This window comes from Papilio xuthus, unplaced genomic scaffold (genome assembly GCF_000836235.2).
Source record: "Papilio xuthus unplaced genomic scaffold, Pxut_1.1 DF825946.1, whole genome shotgun sequence".
NCBI lineage: Eukaryota > Metazoa > Arthropoda > Insecta > Lepidoptera > Papilionidae > Papilio > Papilio xuthus.
Window position 1 is genome coordinate 15,521,955 of NW_013532703.1, and position 15,135 is coordinate 15,537,089.

Sequence of the window (15,135 nt, forward strand, 5' to 3'; positions counted from 1 at the left end):
TCCCGGAGGCCTCATTTAGTCCTCTTTCCCTTCCCACCCCTTTTCTATAGGAAAGGAAAGCGGAAACGCAAGAGAAACATAGCTTAATAAATCAATTACATATTAAATTTAAAGTAAGTATAAGTTCTGTACAAGTGTCTGTTAAAAACTAGTTGTTTTTTAAATAAGTTATAAAATATAGTTGTTTTTTTTTATATCATAAGATGGCAAACGAGCGAGCGGCCAAAAATCCACTTCCACTTCCCATCCTTTCCTTATAAGAAAAAGGGTGGGAAGGGTAAAAGAACTAAATTAGTCCTCCGGGCCGCACACTCATCAGACGAAAAGCGGAATTAATTCCACTTCACGCCTGTCTTGTGTGTGGTCGTAGTATTTCACCGGGCGAGCCGGGCCGATTCGTGCGAAGATGTTAAAGCGAGCTCTACCACTGTCAAAATATGTACATGTATAATATGACAAAGATAATACTATTTAATGCATATATGTAGATACATATGTGTGCATGTGCAAATGTATGTAGATAAATACCTGAAAAATATTTCAGATAGTGTAGTAATAAATTAAATTAATGTTATCATAATTCTTGACCCTTAAAAAACCTTATTAAAATAATATAAGACGTATTTTAAAATATTTAGAGATAATAACGATGTGCTATGAAAAGCTTCATCCACAAACGAGATTATTAAAAAGTTCCCGCTGGCGAAGTTTTTAAGTCTTAGGGAAGTGTGCCGGCAATGGAGAGCGCAATAAGGCTCAGGAGAACATGGTTAATAAAACGTTTAGAGATCCAATGAAAAGTAAAAAGCTCACGAGTCCAATTTGCCGCGCCGTCTCCACAATAACCACATTTGCATACGAAATTCAGAGTTTTTGCGCCCTTACGCAATAATATAAAATGTTGATGTGAACATTTGGTACCTAATTTAAGGTTATTCGTTATTATTTAAATGGGGAAGTTTTTATTAGACAATCATTATTGTACTCGGTGACCAACAAAAGTTAAAATTCAACTCATCATCATCATGAAAAGAAAATATTTTCTTGTAGATAAAATAAATATTATTTTTTCATACTTAAAAGCGTTTTGAATTTGGCAAAGAGTCAATAGCGAGTAGCGACACACATTTTACAACTGAGAATGCCACCGGTTGCACCATAAACATTCCTTATCGACAATACGTGTTGGATTTACTGCCGTTCTTTGTTTTAACTTATCCAAATGAACGACTCGAAACGCAGCAACGAACCTTTTCATAAAGCTCGGCGAATTTCAGTTTTTGTACGGTGAATTCTTCGAATAATAAAACTTTTAAAAACCGTGTTTTTATACCGCCAACAAAACGTTTCGTTTTTGAGAGCTGAAATAGTTTTAATTCACTGTGGTCTATGGCGCATGTTTCCTGAATTTCAAGCGCGTAGTGCCCGCTAAAATCTCCGGTTACTTTGTATTCAAATTAAGCTACATAATATATTTTAATCTTTATTTAAAGTTAATTACAGTCCATATAATGTACCACTACAAAACCAAATATATCAAAACATTAATTATGTATTATTAAAAAAAAATCGAAGAAAAGAACGAGTGACAGAATTCGAAGGAGTACTTTACTTGTAATATACCTGTCCTGGGTTCGAATCCCGCCATGTACCTATGTGTTTTTTCATTTTCGATTTATATATGTACATTTACCCGACGTTCTTACGGAAAGGGCCTGTTAGTCCTTAAACAGAAACGGAAGGTTGATTTAAATACAGAAGAACATTTCATAAATAAATCACTTATAATATATGGCATATTGTGCCTGAATCATGTTTTTTGAATATGATGTATTTGCGTTACTTACAACGAAAAACTTATTTTTCATTTATCTGTGTCTCGGTCCGCAAATGCGCGTTTGTTCCGAACAATCTCCAATAGCTGGCTTGATTTTGATAGAACTTTGTTGGCAAGGTTTTTAATAATTAAGCTATTCTGAATTTAATTATTAGTACCTTGTTCCAATTTAATTCGTGTTTTCAGTAGATTAAAGTTAGCGCATATGTATCAAACACTACTTAAATTTTTCTCTGGTATGCTAGTTTTCATCATATAAGTATCCACGCATAGTGATCAGTGCCTCCGCGTGGCCACAGGACAAAATAAATTACGACCGCTCACTAGCGACCCTTGTGTAAACTCAAAAAAGTGTCGCAACGGCCCGATAAGCTTGTCGCACTACGTTTACCTAATTTGAACTCGAATACAAATTAAATGAGTTAAAAGCGTTATATTGTAATCTTTGTTTACCCTTTTCGTCGTACCCAGTTTTATCTGTGTACGTTACGATTTTAGATTTAGATTTGCAACACTTACATTTGTCAAAACAAAAATGCAAAAAAAGGTTAAACGTCAATATTGTCAAACTGTTTCTGATGAAAAATTGAGGTACTGCGATTTAATTTTTATAATAATAATCATCACCGGTATGAAATAAGATACACAAAATGAATCAAGCAATCAACGTAGAACAACTGAACTCTGCATTGTCATCGCTTCGAACGGTGCGTTCGAATGTGAGCCTTGTTTTTGAAACCCTTTCGAATGGACTGCGAGCCGATCACGGTGAAGATGGCAAAGATAAATTTCTCATGGAGTTGCAGGAACTCCTTTATATTGTAAGCAACAATCTTCGAGACCTGGAACAGACTGTCAACGCTCTGCCTATTCCGGTTCCATTTAACCTCGGTAACACAACATATTTAAGCCAAGAAACAACACAAGATCGTCAAGCATTGTATACTCAACTTGTAAACAGTTACAAATGGACCGATAAGATTCACGAGTACAGCTCCTTTGCACAAACATTATTAAGTCAGAACTCCTTGAAGCGATCCTACATAAATTCGGGCAGCACGAAGCGTCGCGGGAAGCTTCAAAGTAACCACAACGTGGCGCCGCTGCAAGTGGATAATGTCATAAATAATATCGACAGATCTTACAATGATATGAAGATAACAATATCGCGTCCTTTTGCAAGTAATGCTGTTGTTTCCATCAACTTAAGCCATGTTTTAAAAGCCGTGGTGGCATTTAAAGGTTTACTAATGGAATGGGTGATGGTTAAAGGCTATGGTGAAACATTAGACTTGTGGACAGAATCTAGGCACCATGTTTTCAGAAAGGTGACTGAGAGTGCCCATGCAGCTATGCTTCATTTCTACTCCCCAACTCTACCCGAGTTAGCAGTGAGGTCATTTATGACATGGTTACATAGTTATGTGAATTTGTTTAGCGACCCATGCAAGAAATGTGGCTGCCACCTCCACCACACATCTCTACTGCCGCCTGCATGGCGAGACTTCCGTACCCTTGAACCGTTTCATGATGAGTGCAAACAATAGTTAATGTGGTATTGAACAGGAAAGCTCAAACAGTTTTCATGTTCCTGCTTTCCTGTTCAATATTAACTGAAATTATAGACTATGTCAGTAGTGAATGTGCTATAAACATTGAATATAACTTTAGTTTCGCAGTGGGAAAAATATCATGACTATGTTAACATAAAAACACACTTATAACCCAGAGGGGGCAGAGACCATGGATGTACATTGTACAAGATCCAGCCACGCCTCTCACTTCTACATTTATATATCTGTATGTACACGCACATCGGTTTTCTTATAAAAACCTTTGTTTACCTACCTTACTTACGTAATAAACAAGTCTATATTGTGTATTGGTAGTTTCTGTGGTTTTGCAATTGTACTATTATATAGTTTTATTAATGTAGTATTAATCAATTTATTGTACTATCAAATTGTATTATACGAAATGCAGATAAACATCCACTAAAATATTTTAGGCATAGAAATAGATTTCTCACATTTTATATATAGTTTTTTATTCCTATTATTACATGTAAGTTATTATGGATTATATGTAAAAATGATAACATTACAAAATAAAACAAAAGTTTTGTAACTATTCAATAATAATTTTATTTCCAATATGGCTTATAGATTTACACTAAACATTCAAAGTCTTAAACAAATGGCTTGCACATAGCAACTGTGTGGTCAACACTACACTTGACTTGCATCACATGAGCCCCAATTGATACTTTTAATGGAAAGTGTTGATCCTTTGTGTGTCCTAAGCCCAAACATCCGTGTCTATTTCTTCCCCATGTATACAGATCTCCATTGTTAGTTACGGCGGCTAAATGTCCAATACCACATGCTACTTTCTCAACAACACTTTGCGGATTGAACTCGTTCCTTCCAAATAGTGCTGGAGGTATCTGCTTAGGTGTTGCAGACTGCTGAACATTTGGCCCTAAGCCAAGCAAACCGAATCCCCAAACAAACACATCACCTTGCTCTACAAAGTAAATAAAATAAGTTCATTATAGAAAAGTTAGTTAACAGGTAAGTAATCTTAAACATATATAGACATAGTTTATGTTCATAAAATATATTTTAATTACCATTAACTATGAGACAAAATGAACCACCCGCAGCAATATCCACTATCTTGCCAATACCCTTTGTGAATTGAACCAATGCATAAGACATGTTTACTTGATCACTTTTTGATGGCATTGGTACTTGTCCATATTCAGAATTACCCCAACCAAAAAGCTCACCCCTATCTGAAAATTTTATAATCTACTTTTAATCATTTTGTTTTCATACTTTTAATATCTTTATTCTCAGATCCATACCGTTTAGTGCCAGCACACAATCTACAGTAGATGCCACTTTGACAATTTTCTCAGTTGTGATATCGCCTTTAACTGGTGCGGGAAATGCTTGGTTTTTGTAGGTGCCCAGTCCGGTCTGGCCATCTGCACCCCACCCACATGAATAAACTTTACCTGATTCTGTTATGAACAAACTGAAACAATTAGTTAACAATTTCATACTCTGTTTTGTATAATTTAGTAGCAATAACTTTTGACTACAAGGATTTTAGGGTTAAAAAACGTTATTGAGAAAGGATTATAAAATTCTAATTAAATATTATCCTTACGTATGATCTTGTCCACAGCAAACATTAACAATTTTTTCTTGTCCCAGTTTTTGAATATTATAAGACACCATGCTTCCTCTATATTCTTCATTGGGGTTTATCTTCCGGCCACATTGACCATAAGCATTATTTCCCAATGTGTACACACCTTCATTGTCTGTAAGTATTACTGTATGTGCTCTACCAGCTGCTAAATCTACTATCTATGAAAGTACATTATTGTTAATTTTTAAATTAACATAATTCAGTTCATGCAAATTCTGTTTAAAATACCTTTGGAACAGTTTAGTAACATATTAAGAGTAAAAATTTTAGCTTGAATTTTAAAGTAAAATAATACTGTATTAATTGTTATTTAACATTACTTAAAAAAAAATAAGTTTTCTTTATTAGAGCACAACTTTAAAATTACAATTTTATGAGTTAATTTTCAATAGATTTTACCTTACTTTCCAATGATTTATAAGGGATATAAATAGGAGCAGGACTCAGCAATAGCTCTAAAGGGTGGCCCATTCTCGGTGCGTGGTATCCAATCTGAGAATCGGTGTTTATACCAGTACCAAACAGCTTGTGTTGTTCATCTGTCTTTACAGCTGCTACTGTGAAGCCATATCCACAAGCTATTTGTGTTACCTGTAATGCAAACAAAGTCTGTTAATTCATATAGATTGTAGGCAGACAAAAATGTAATATTTGAGTTTCGTAATAAGCAATGCAAAAACATTATGCTCACATAATAGTCTTTCCAATTTTCTTATTGTATTATATAATGCATAACAGTCAAGACAGTGTAGTATACAAGAATTTAATAGTTGTACAAGATATACTACTTACATCAAATCTCTCACAAAAACTAGATCTCATTGGATACCAAACAAGAGAGAAATCGTTTCTATATGACTTGCGTCCTCTTTTGCCTCTACCTGGCATATGTATGCCGAGGGCGCCAGTTTCAGCCATCCCCCACACGTAGACCCGACGATCAGAACTTTTGCTGATTGGGTATTGGAATACTAAAAATTACAAAATATAGCAGAAAAATATTTAAAGCTGGATACTCGTATAAAAACGTAGTAATAGAATAATAGACACTGTTGTATTTAATTAATTACACTATTGTATAAATAATAGAAATAATTACTTGGTAATTGTTCTTCTTCATCTGGAATCGTTATTTTCTTTTTCGTTGTAACATTGCGGCATATAATTAGATTAGTCCTGTTCAGTCCAAAGAAAGATTTAACGCTTCTCATATTTATTTAATTCAAGTATCATTTGTAATAAAAACAATGAGTCACTAAAATAGAATTTACAATAATTCAAATGATAGGTTATGTTATGTTTTGATTGAACATTTTGAATTTGAAAAGATTTTGACGTTTTGTTGTTATTGTTTTTATTATTCGCTCGAGAGAGCAGGCAAAGGAACTAAGCCATACAGCCTTTTTTTTGACATTTTAATAGTGACACATTAAATATCCTAATATGAAGTAAATAATCTTTGCATAGATTAAAAAGCGACCAAATATTCAAAAACATAAATTTTTGAATTCGGCCGATGACCAGGGAATTGTAATCTCATTAAATTGAAGAAGCAATTGCAATAAGATAGTTTTTTTCATTAAATGTTCAAAACACAATTAACTACCTTTTGCTAAGGGACCGAAAACAGGATAAAGGTATAGGATATGAAATAAAACATCAAGGCCATTTATTATCATATAATATCAGACACAAGGAAATAATCAAGAGAGAAAAAAATTACTTAATTTTAGATAGTAAATTGGCGCGAAATTGTGTATTTTGAAACAGTGCTTTTATGAGACTTCTAAGTTCGTCAGTAGTAAAATGCCTAGCAAGTGGTCCAGCTCCGTCGCCCCAATGCAGGTCAATATCTCTTAGAGATCCGCCCAGAACGAACACGAGTTCTTGGAGTTTTATCCACGACTTTACGTAAGTATTTACGTCGATTTCATCCTGAAATTATGTTAATAAAGAAATTATAATAGCATTCTTAATATTTTTGCCTTTTAAGACTGATTAAAAACTTCTGATTATAACACTGAGTCTTACCGGGAACAATTGAGGTACTTTCTGAACAACAAGGCTGTACATTTCATTGAGCTGCGCCGCCATTTCCATGGAGATGTCCTCGACAGTGCACACACGGTGAATCAACTCGTCGATAAACATATTGATTAGTGTTGCCATCAATCTAAAACATTAAAAAAAATAATGTAATCTTGTTCTTGTGAAACCATTAACCATAACATCTCAAGTAAAATACTCGTAACGCTATTATTGTTACCTGATGAAGACATTAGAAGGAAACACTCCAATCCAAACATTTTTAAGGAGATGCAATTGCCTCAGACATTGTCTGACGGCCGCTTCCGCGTTATCATCGAGAACATCTTTCACAACAATGCAGTTCAGATCTATAAACATACAATGATCATAAAAGGAAATATTTACAAATACACATAACATACTGCAATTTAAGAGCAGAGACAATTTCTAGTGATAAAAAATTCTCATGTAGATCTGAAAATTCGCAACACAATATTTTATGAAATTAGAAATATGTTTAATAAATATTATCAAAAATAATTTAATGGATTATAATATTTTTTATTAAAATTTTAAGTGTCACCTAATTAATCCCTGGGCAAGTTTATGTTTCAAATTCATCATAATTCTTAATAAGCAATCTTACCGGAAGTGCGTATATTATCCAGTATCTGTTTCCTTTGCTGCTGCATGTGCACGGCGAGGTGCCGGCAGCCGAGCTCGCGCAGCTTAGGCACAAGGTCCACGAACCCTATGGCATAGTCCACCTCACGACCCTCCATCAATGTCAGCCACTTGTCGCCGAACGTCTGCAGATTGTGCGCCAAGTACATACAGTTGTTGTGGAACAATGCTAAAACAATTTTATAGTCTATATATGTTTGGAAATTTTCAAAAAGTAAGAAATAATCGGTCTAATTTTAAATTCAACAAGATAAGTGGTATACATTTTTTGTAATCAATATTTTATTATTTTTAATAGATTGTTTTTAAGAAAGCTTTTACAGTTAAAGAAGTGCTAGCATATACTTACCAACATACTGTGGAATATTCTGAAGGAAATTTTCATGGTGGTATGGTACAACCGCATCATAAAGTTCAAATATTAACCGTGCAGTGTTATACAGCTTCTTGCTGACAACATCGGAGCATTGCACCGCCTGCTCCATAACAATATACACCAGATCCAGTAACTCCTGAGCAGATTTCGATATCATGCACCGTGGGAAATAGAACAGGCTTTTCGGAATTGTCTTATAAAACACATCTAATCCTTGCTCAATCATCTCATCTTCACTTTTTTCATCATCTATAGAATTCACTGGAATATTCTCAACTCCTATAGACATTGAAACACTTAAATCTTTCATCATAATAGACCTAGCTGTCTCTAAAAAGTGTTGGCTTGACTTTGCGGCAAATAGTACATCAATATTATTAATATAGTTCAATATTGTGAAATCTTCATCATGGGAAAATTTCACCATATAAAGAAAACGTTGGAAATCTTCTATTTCTCCAGTAATCTTACCATATATTTGTAGATCGTTAATATTATTTGGTATAGTATCAATTAAACAATCATTGACTAGAATATCTCTAAATTCTTCACTTATTAACCTGCCTATCATTGTAATAATAGGTTCGCCTATACTAAGAATAATAACATTTAGCCTGTTGCTTAGATAATGAAAAAACAATCGTAAATTTGTGATAACGTCAAAGTACGGTGGTTTGAAATTGTCTCTGTAGTTTATTGTAACAGTCATCAATTCATCTGTTTCAGCAAACACGGTACAATCATAATGAATTATAGGTATTAACACTTCCGATAGAATAAACTGTGCAAGTTGGGTTACTTTTTCTAACAGCTTACCACATTTATCTAATGCTTTTAAAACATCCAAAGTGGATAGTGTTTTATCTAATGTGACATTAATTTTAATTATAGTTGATTCAGGACCTGGGTCACTGGAATATACAATCATTCTGTCCCACTGCTCAAACATGTCATGAATTAAATTGTCTAGAATCAAATGGGCTGTATTTTTTGTACTATCAAAGAGTAGGAGGTCTTGAACACCTTCTGCTGGCTCCTCAATATACCTCATTAGATCTGACACTGCTTCCACAGCCTTAACAAAACTTTGAAATTCTCTACCAACATCAAACTCTTTGACAAAATTTCCTATTTGCAGCACATCATTCAATATATTCAAAGTAAAGTTGACACATTCCAATTCTTTACCAATGATGTCATGGTTCTCCATTGAATGCATAATCTCTTTAAGAGTTTCTTCTTCTATCTGGTTTTTACATCCTTCCATTTCCATAATAAGAGATTTGCTTTCAATGATGAGTTCTTTCCCTTCACGTAAAATTGATGCAATATCAAAATCACTGTTTTGTAGGAATGTTTTCATTTCAGCTTTGACTTGTTCTATTTCTTTATTTATCAGAGGAATCTTATCAGATGGTTTCCATTTAGTTTCATCAACATCAATTATGGGCGTACTCAAAATTTCATTTATGTCATATTCAGCCATTTTAATATTTTTTTCTATATTTATCTTTTTTAATTGTAGTTTCCGATCTGTGATCTCTCTTTGGTGATTTACTATAAGATCTATAAGAACTTCTGTGGCTGCTTCGGGAGCTGTAGTATTTATTTGAGCTTACGGTATTCCTCAGTGTGTTAACAAGGAAACGTTTATTGGACTTTTGTGGTGCGCTCTTTACCCATCCAGAAGGTCCCACTATTTCTGCTCTAGCTGCTCCTTGTACTGCCTCTCGAAGTAATTCTTCTACGGCTAGTCTGAAATACAAAAGAAACTCAACTCACGCAATCGCCTTAAATAAGTATAAAAACTATAAACAAGAGTAACTTTAGTAAGTCGTGGATCGAAGTAACTTCTTCTTCTTTTGTTTATGTAGCTCTTACGGTAATTGATAAATACTTTACGTAAAATATTAACATTTTACAATTGTTTAGTAATGAAATAGACATACTTTTCAAGAGCTTCGTCATCTAGTGGCTGACTTTCGGGTTGTTTGGTAGCATCTTCTTTATCTGTCATAGTTTGCGTAATGTAAAATTATATTTTATTTTTCTGAACCCCTTTTTAACCTCAATGCAATCATTTGCTATTCCACCAATTTCCAGTACCCTTAATCGACATATATAATTAACAAATCAAAATTTTAATAAATGTCAAACAGTGTCGATCGAAGTCGTGATAAATACGTTCCGATATTCAATCTTGCATCAAACAACAATTACTGGCAGTTAATGGTTATATCATAAAAATTGCGGAATAAACATAAATACAGGTATTAAGCGAAATATTTACTGTCCTAGGAGAATTTTAAGTCGGCCGCTAGGAACAATATTTATCTTTTCTAGTCTTTAGCGCAAAAAAAAAAAAACATAAAAGGCAGTCATGACTTTACATTTGTTGGAATAATGACTGGCTTGCAACTAGCAACCCTATGTCGCACAATTTGACGCGTGGAGTGAAACGTCAGCCACGTCCGAATTACTTTCAACGTAACATTTCACTTTTTGACGACAAGTTGCTTTTTATTTCTCGGAGTAAATAAGAAACTAGAAGGTAAGATACTTATATTTACTTAAAAATTATTTTGTAATTTATCTACAAAGCTTTTCCCACAGTTGTTAATAGAATTGTTAACTATTTTCATTCAATAAACTGCAATTATTTTATTACACTATTTACCTGGGTTATTTCTATTTTTCAGAAATTATGGCTGCGAAATTACTATCACTAATTCTGGTAATTGCTGCGGCAGTGACTGCCGACGAAGAAGCAGCAGTCGCAAGATTACTTGTCTCCAAACAAGTGTTAAATAAATATTTAGTAGAAAATATGGATATTCTCGTGAAGTACACATTATACAACGTAGGCACAGCACCTGCTGTGGATGTGAAGCTGGTTGACAATGGTTTCCATCCTGACGTGTTCGAGGTTGTCGGTGGGCAGCTGACCGCCGAAATCGACAGGATACCTCCACAGACCAATGTATCACATGTTGTTACAGTCAGGTCAAACAGATTTGGTTACTTCAACTTCACTGCTGCAGAAGTTACATACAGAGCAAGTGAAGATTCCACTGATGTAAGTACAAATAGATTATATGTAATTAAAAGATACCTATAGCTGTTTTATACATAATATATTATTTACTGTCAGCTTAGATTTATTTAAAAAATCATTTGATTTGCTTATACTTACTACTACTTACTCTGCCGGCGCATCAACCCAAAGTGGGTCTTGGCCTCCGACACAAGAGATCGCCAAAGTCGCCTCCTGCCAGTCCATCGCTTGTAGCTCCCACAGATTTGCTTATAATGTCATGTAATGTCATATTGAGTGCCAAGCATCTTACTACCTTCAGTTTACTATTTTCATACATAGGAAAATTGTAGTGGTTTATTGTGTATTAATAAGTTGGTTTAATCTAAAAACCTTAGTAGAATCTAGTTTAATAGCAAAATTACACTTAGAATATTGTGCTTTACAATCTAAAACTGAATCCCATCATTTCACTAATTTCTAATTTTGTGATGATGATTTACTAACCACTAAAAATAATGTTTTTACATATAAATAATTTGTACAAGGCCAAAACTAGATGTTTAGAAGGTCATACAAACCATTGTTTTTAGCATATTTATAAAAACTTTTTTTTTAATTAACAAAAGAAAAAAAAGCTATGAAAATGATGTACTAATGATTTTTTTATTACTTTTCAGGTACAATACTCTATCAGCAGTTCCCCAGGAGAGGGAGCTATTGTTGCATTCAAAGATTATGACCGCAAATTCTCCTCTCACATTCTGGACTGGGCTGCATTTGCTGTTATGACTCTACCATCTCTAGCCATCCCCTTCGGTCTATGGTTCTCCTCAAAGAGCAAATATGAAAAACTCGCCAAACCTAAGAAAACACATTAAATAATATTATTGTAAGAATAGTCTAGGTAATGATTGCTAATGTTGTGGATGAAGTGTTATGGCCTTTGTCTATTTAAAAAACCTAATTTATTTTTTAACTGTGTGTCACACAAAATACTCTTTTATAGCCAGCCAGGATGTTTGGATTTTGTTTTTAAATCAAATGGCAAAGTTTGCATAACATTAGTAGTGATTAATCAATTCAGTTGTTGTACTGTGTCTTTGTTGTAAAATAATTTAATGAACAATAAAAGAATTAAGTGATTTGTAATAAATTATTTCTTCTTTTAACTCCTGTAAGTGGCAGAACCAAAAGCAGAAAGTAATACCAAATTGAGTTTATTGTATTCTACTTGAGTCTTCTATGTGGTGTTAGGTTATACTGGTGGTCTCCCATTCGAAAATCGACCGTAATTTATGTTCAATAAAAATGTTCTTTATTAAAAATACATTTATACACTTATTTTTCACATTAACATTAAAGTGTTACAAGTTTTACGTTCATCCGTTTGAGCAATTCATAAGGGGTACAAAGTTTTCGCTTCACGCATTAATATTCGTGGAACGCCATCTAGCGATGATGTGCGAACATTACGACATGATGGTATTTATTCGCAGGCGCTACTAACTTTTTTCATATTTATAGTAATTTAGTCAGTTTGACTTTAGTCGATTCGCCAAAATATTCTATAACCAAGGTTACAATTATTACCATTCATCAAAAGTTACAGTTAATATAAATATTTATAAACATGATAACGATACTGCGTCAATGTAGTATTTAATTGGAAAACATGATACGTGTCCTGCATAAAGTTTGTTTATTAGCATTATGTGTGTGCATATTCATTATTCCTCTACATAACTGTTTATATCACGCTTAGGAAAACTACAAAGTATTATAGGACCACATTTCTTATATTTACGAAGATTTTTTCATGCATTTTACCTCTCGTCACTGTAACAGTAGCACTTACAGTTGCACAGTTACTCCTGCCATTTCTCTTATTACATTGCTTTAAAAGCATAAGTAGAGTAACGTATAAAAGTACTAATAACCAGCACAATACACGTACCGTGCATTCGATATTATGCGCGATAACAACTGCTCTGTAAAATTATAATCACAAGCTCCATGTTTGTAATAATTTGCACTCAGTTCTCACTGGTCGTTTACACCACGCGATGTTATTTATTGATACAGACTGCTCTATATGTATATTGTTTTACATATTACAAATTGAACTAAAGGACGACAAATTAATTTATTTTCGATTTTGATACATAATTTTATCGAATCACTTTTGAATTCGACGCTTTATAAGAGATATATCGGTTGAATCATTTTCTTTATAAATTTAGTTAATCGTCCTTTAAATATAGTAGCATACTTGTTTTCGGTAATTTGAATATGATAATCAAACGGGTTTAAAAATGTCATAAAAATGGTTGTGCATAAAATTTTGCACACTGTTTCGTCTTATCTTTGCTAAGATAATCGAATTTATATCCAAGATATAGATAAAATGTTCAATTAACATAATGAATACCATGTGAAATAAATGTTTGAATTACTTATACTGCGTGTGACGCGTCAACTTGAGACACTAGTTCCAATAATTTTAAGCTTTTATAGTTTCAACTGCTAACAAAGCCACTAATAACTAAAAAAAAATATTTCCTAATAAATTGAATGTACAGTCAGCGTCATATAGATCGTCACAGACAAGATATGCAAATATATAGGTACACCAAAAGTATTCAATTATATCGGTACAACAAAAGTCCTCAAAATAATAGATACATTCACCCTGCTCAAATACATCGATACATACACAGCGTCAAATATATGGGTACATGCAAGATGCTCATAAATATCGTAGCAGCCACAGCGTCATAAGTAACGAAGCAGTCAAGGTGCGCAAAAATATCGGTACATTTGACAAAATTGAACTCTATCTCTATATACTTGTGATACAATTTGGAATAAACTACTTCTGTTACATTCATTTGACACTTTGCATCAAACCATTTTTCAAAATTTACTAAAAGTGTTCGACGCGGATGACAGATATTAAGTAGATAGAACCAACATCAAATTTAAGTTTGTCATCATATATGCTAGTTTGGTCTCGTTGCCTTACCATTCGCCGCCGTTGGTACGTAAGGTCGGCGGTTCAAATCCCAAGCCACTATTTTTTTTTTGATATTTAAACTTTTTAATTTTAATATCGAAGCACATGTATTTAAATTCTATCGCCGTAGTTATTAGGTACTTTTTGATATTGCCTTGGACTAATGAGTTTGACCGTTAAAGTACTTTTCTATTTCAAACAAAAATGAAGGAGATAAAGCGATGCTATTGACATGTAATTTGTTTATTACTCATGTTTGTTAAGCTTGTACCGGTAAAAATAACACTTTTACTTTTACCTTTTACTGATACTGATTATATTTAAGAAACAAAGAAAAAAAACTGAATGTCAATATCCGAACTACATCAAATTTTTGGTCGATTGCAATAAACATTCCAGTGTGCGTGGGCGCGCACACATATGTAGATAACACTTGTACGAATAGTTTCCGCGCGTACCATTCTTAAAACCCGCAAAGACAATCCACGCTCCGCCCACTCACTTCACCCGCGATGGTCTGACCTAATTGTTGTTAACTTTATTTAAATTTCTTTCTACCCGACAGCGAAAATTATAAAAAAAAATTGTCGAGCAAAATTTTACATTACCAAATTTTTACTGGTTATGAAAAAATAACCCCGTGATTGATAAAATATAAAAAAGTAGCCTGAGATTCGAACCGGTAAATATGTAAATATTACGGCAAACATACTAGAATACTGCGCCAATCTAGTATTATATATATTGTGACAAGGCGAAATTTGATATTAGTTAATACGTATCTGTCATATTCGGCGTGACAAACTTTTATATTTAAGCGTTATGACAGGAGAAGAAAAATATTGGGTTGCCCAGTAAGTTCGTGCCGCTTTATAAGGAAAATTGAAACCCTGTTCTCTTAAATTTTTGGAAATGTTTTTAAATTATATTGGTACGAC

General features: G+C 33.5%; 4 protein-coding genes across 4 annotated transcripts; 2 read left to right on the forward strand and 2 right to left on the reverse strand.

The window, feature by feature from the left end:
- The first annotated feature begins 2,383 nt into the window (after nt 1-2,383).
- Nucleotides 2,384-3,867, forward strand: MED27 (mediator complex subunit 27). The gene has a single exon (XM_013320425.1). It carries the CDS (start codon nt 2,488-2,490, stop codon nt 3,382-3,384), a length of 897 nt encoding a protein of 298 aa, XP_013175879.1. The 5' UTR covers nt 2,384-2,487; the 3' UTR covers nt 3,385-3,867.
- A 95-nt stretch (nt 3,868-3,962) lies between these two features.
- LOC106124003 (Williams-Beuren syndrome chromosomal region 16 protein) lies at nt 3,963-6,342 on the reverse strand. Its single transcript, XM_013320437.1, has 7 exons — nt 6,159-6,342; nt 5,852-6,030; nt 5,459-5,650; nt 5,015-5,217; nt 4,707-4,879; nt 4,470-4,634; nt 3,963-4,363 (listed from the first exon to the last, which is right to left on the reverse strand). Exons 1-7 carry the CDS (start codon nt 6,268-6,270, stop codon nt 4,026-4,028), a joined length of 1,362 nt encoding a protein of 453 aa, XP_013175891.1. The 5' UTR covers nt 6,271-6,342; the 3' UTR covers nt 3,963-4,025.
- Nucleotides 6,343-6,723: 381 nt separating this feature from the next.
- On the reverse strand, nt 6,724-10,344 carry Zw10 (Zeste-white 10 kinetochore protein). Its single transcript, XM_013321720.1, has 6 exons — nt 10,097-10,344; nt 8,121-9,902; nt 7,734-7,940; nt 7,326-7,455; nt 7,091-7,232; nt 6,724-6,994 (listed from the first exon to the last, which is right to left on the reverse strand). The coding sequence occupies exons 2-6, from the start codon at nt 9,631-9,633 to the stop codon at nt 6,779-6,781; spliced, it is 2,208 nt and encodes a 735-aa protein (XP_013177174.1). The 5' UTR covers nt 9,634-9,902; nt 10,097-10,344; the 3' UTR covers nt 6,724-6,778.
- Nucleotides 10,345-10,626: 282 nt separating this feature from the next.
- SsRbeta (signal sequence receptor beta) lies at nt 10,627-12,333 on the forward strand. The gene is given in 3 exon segments (NM_001311963.1): nt 10,627-10,698; nt 10,847-11,223; nt 11,862-12,333. Coding segments are annotated over 2 exon segments (573 nt in total). The 5' UTR covers nt 10,627-10,698; nt 10,847-10,851; the 3' UTR covers nt 12,063-12,333.
- Nucleotides 12,334-15,135: the final 2,802 nt, after the last annotated feature.

Excerpts from the sequence above, each read along its gene's own strand:
- LOC106124003 (XM_013320437.1), bottom strand. The coding sequence starts at position 6,270 with ATGAGAAGCGTTAAATCTTTCTTTGGACTGAACAGGACTAATCTAATT. Across the intron at positions 5,651-5,851 it reads GTTTTTGTGAGAGATTTGAT|GTAACACAAATAGCTTGTGG; the intron begins GTAAGTAGTATA and ends TTTGCATTACAG. Across the intron at positions 4,635-4,706 it reads TTGTGTGCTGGCACTAAACG|ATAGGGGTGAGCTTTTTGGT; the intron begins GTATGGATCTGA and ends TAAAATTTTCAG.
- Zw10 (XM_013321720.1), bottom strand. The coding sequence starts at position 9,633 with ATGGCTGAATATGACATAAATGAAATTTTGAGTACGCCCATAATTGAT. Across the intron at positions 7,941-8,120 it reads GAATATTCCACAGTATGTTG|CATTGTTCCACAACAACTGT; the intron begins GTAAGTATATGC and ends AAATTGTTTTAG. Across the intron at positions 7,456-7,733 it reads GGATAATATACGCACTTCCG|ATCTGAACTGCATTGTTGTG; the intron begins GTAAGATTGCTT and ends GTATGTTTATAG.
- MED27 (XM_013320425.1), top strand. The coding sequence starts at position 2,488 with ATGAATCAAGCAATCAACGTAGAACAACTGAACTCTGCATTGTCATCG.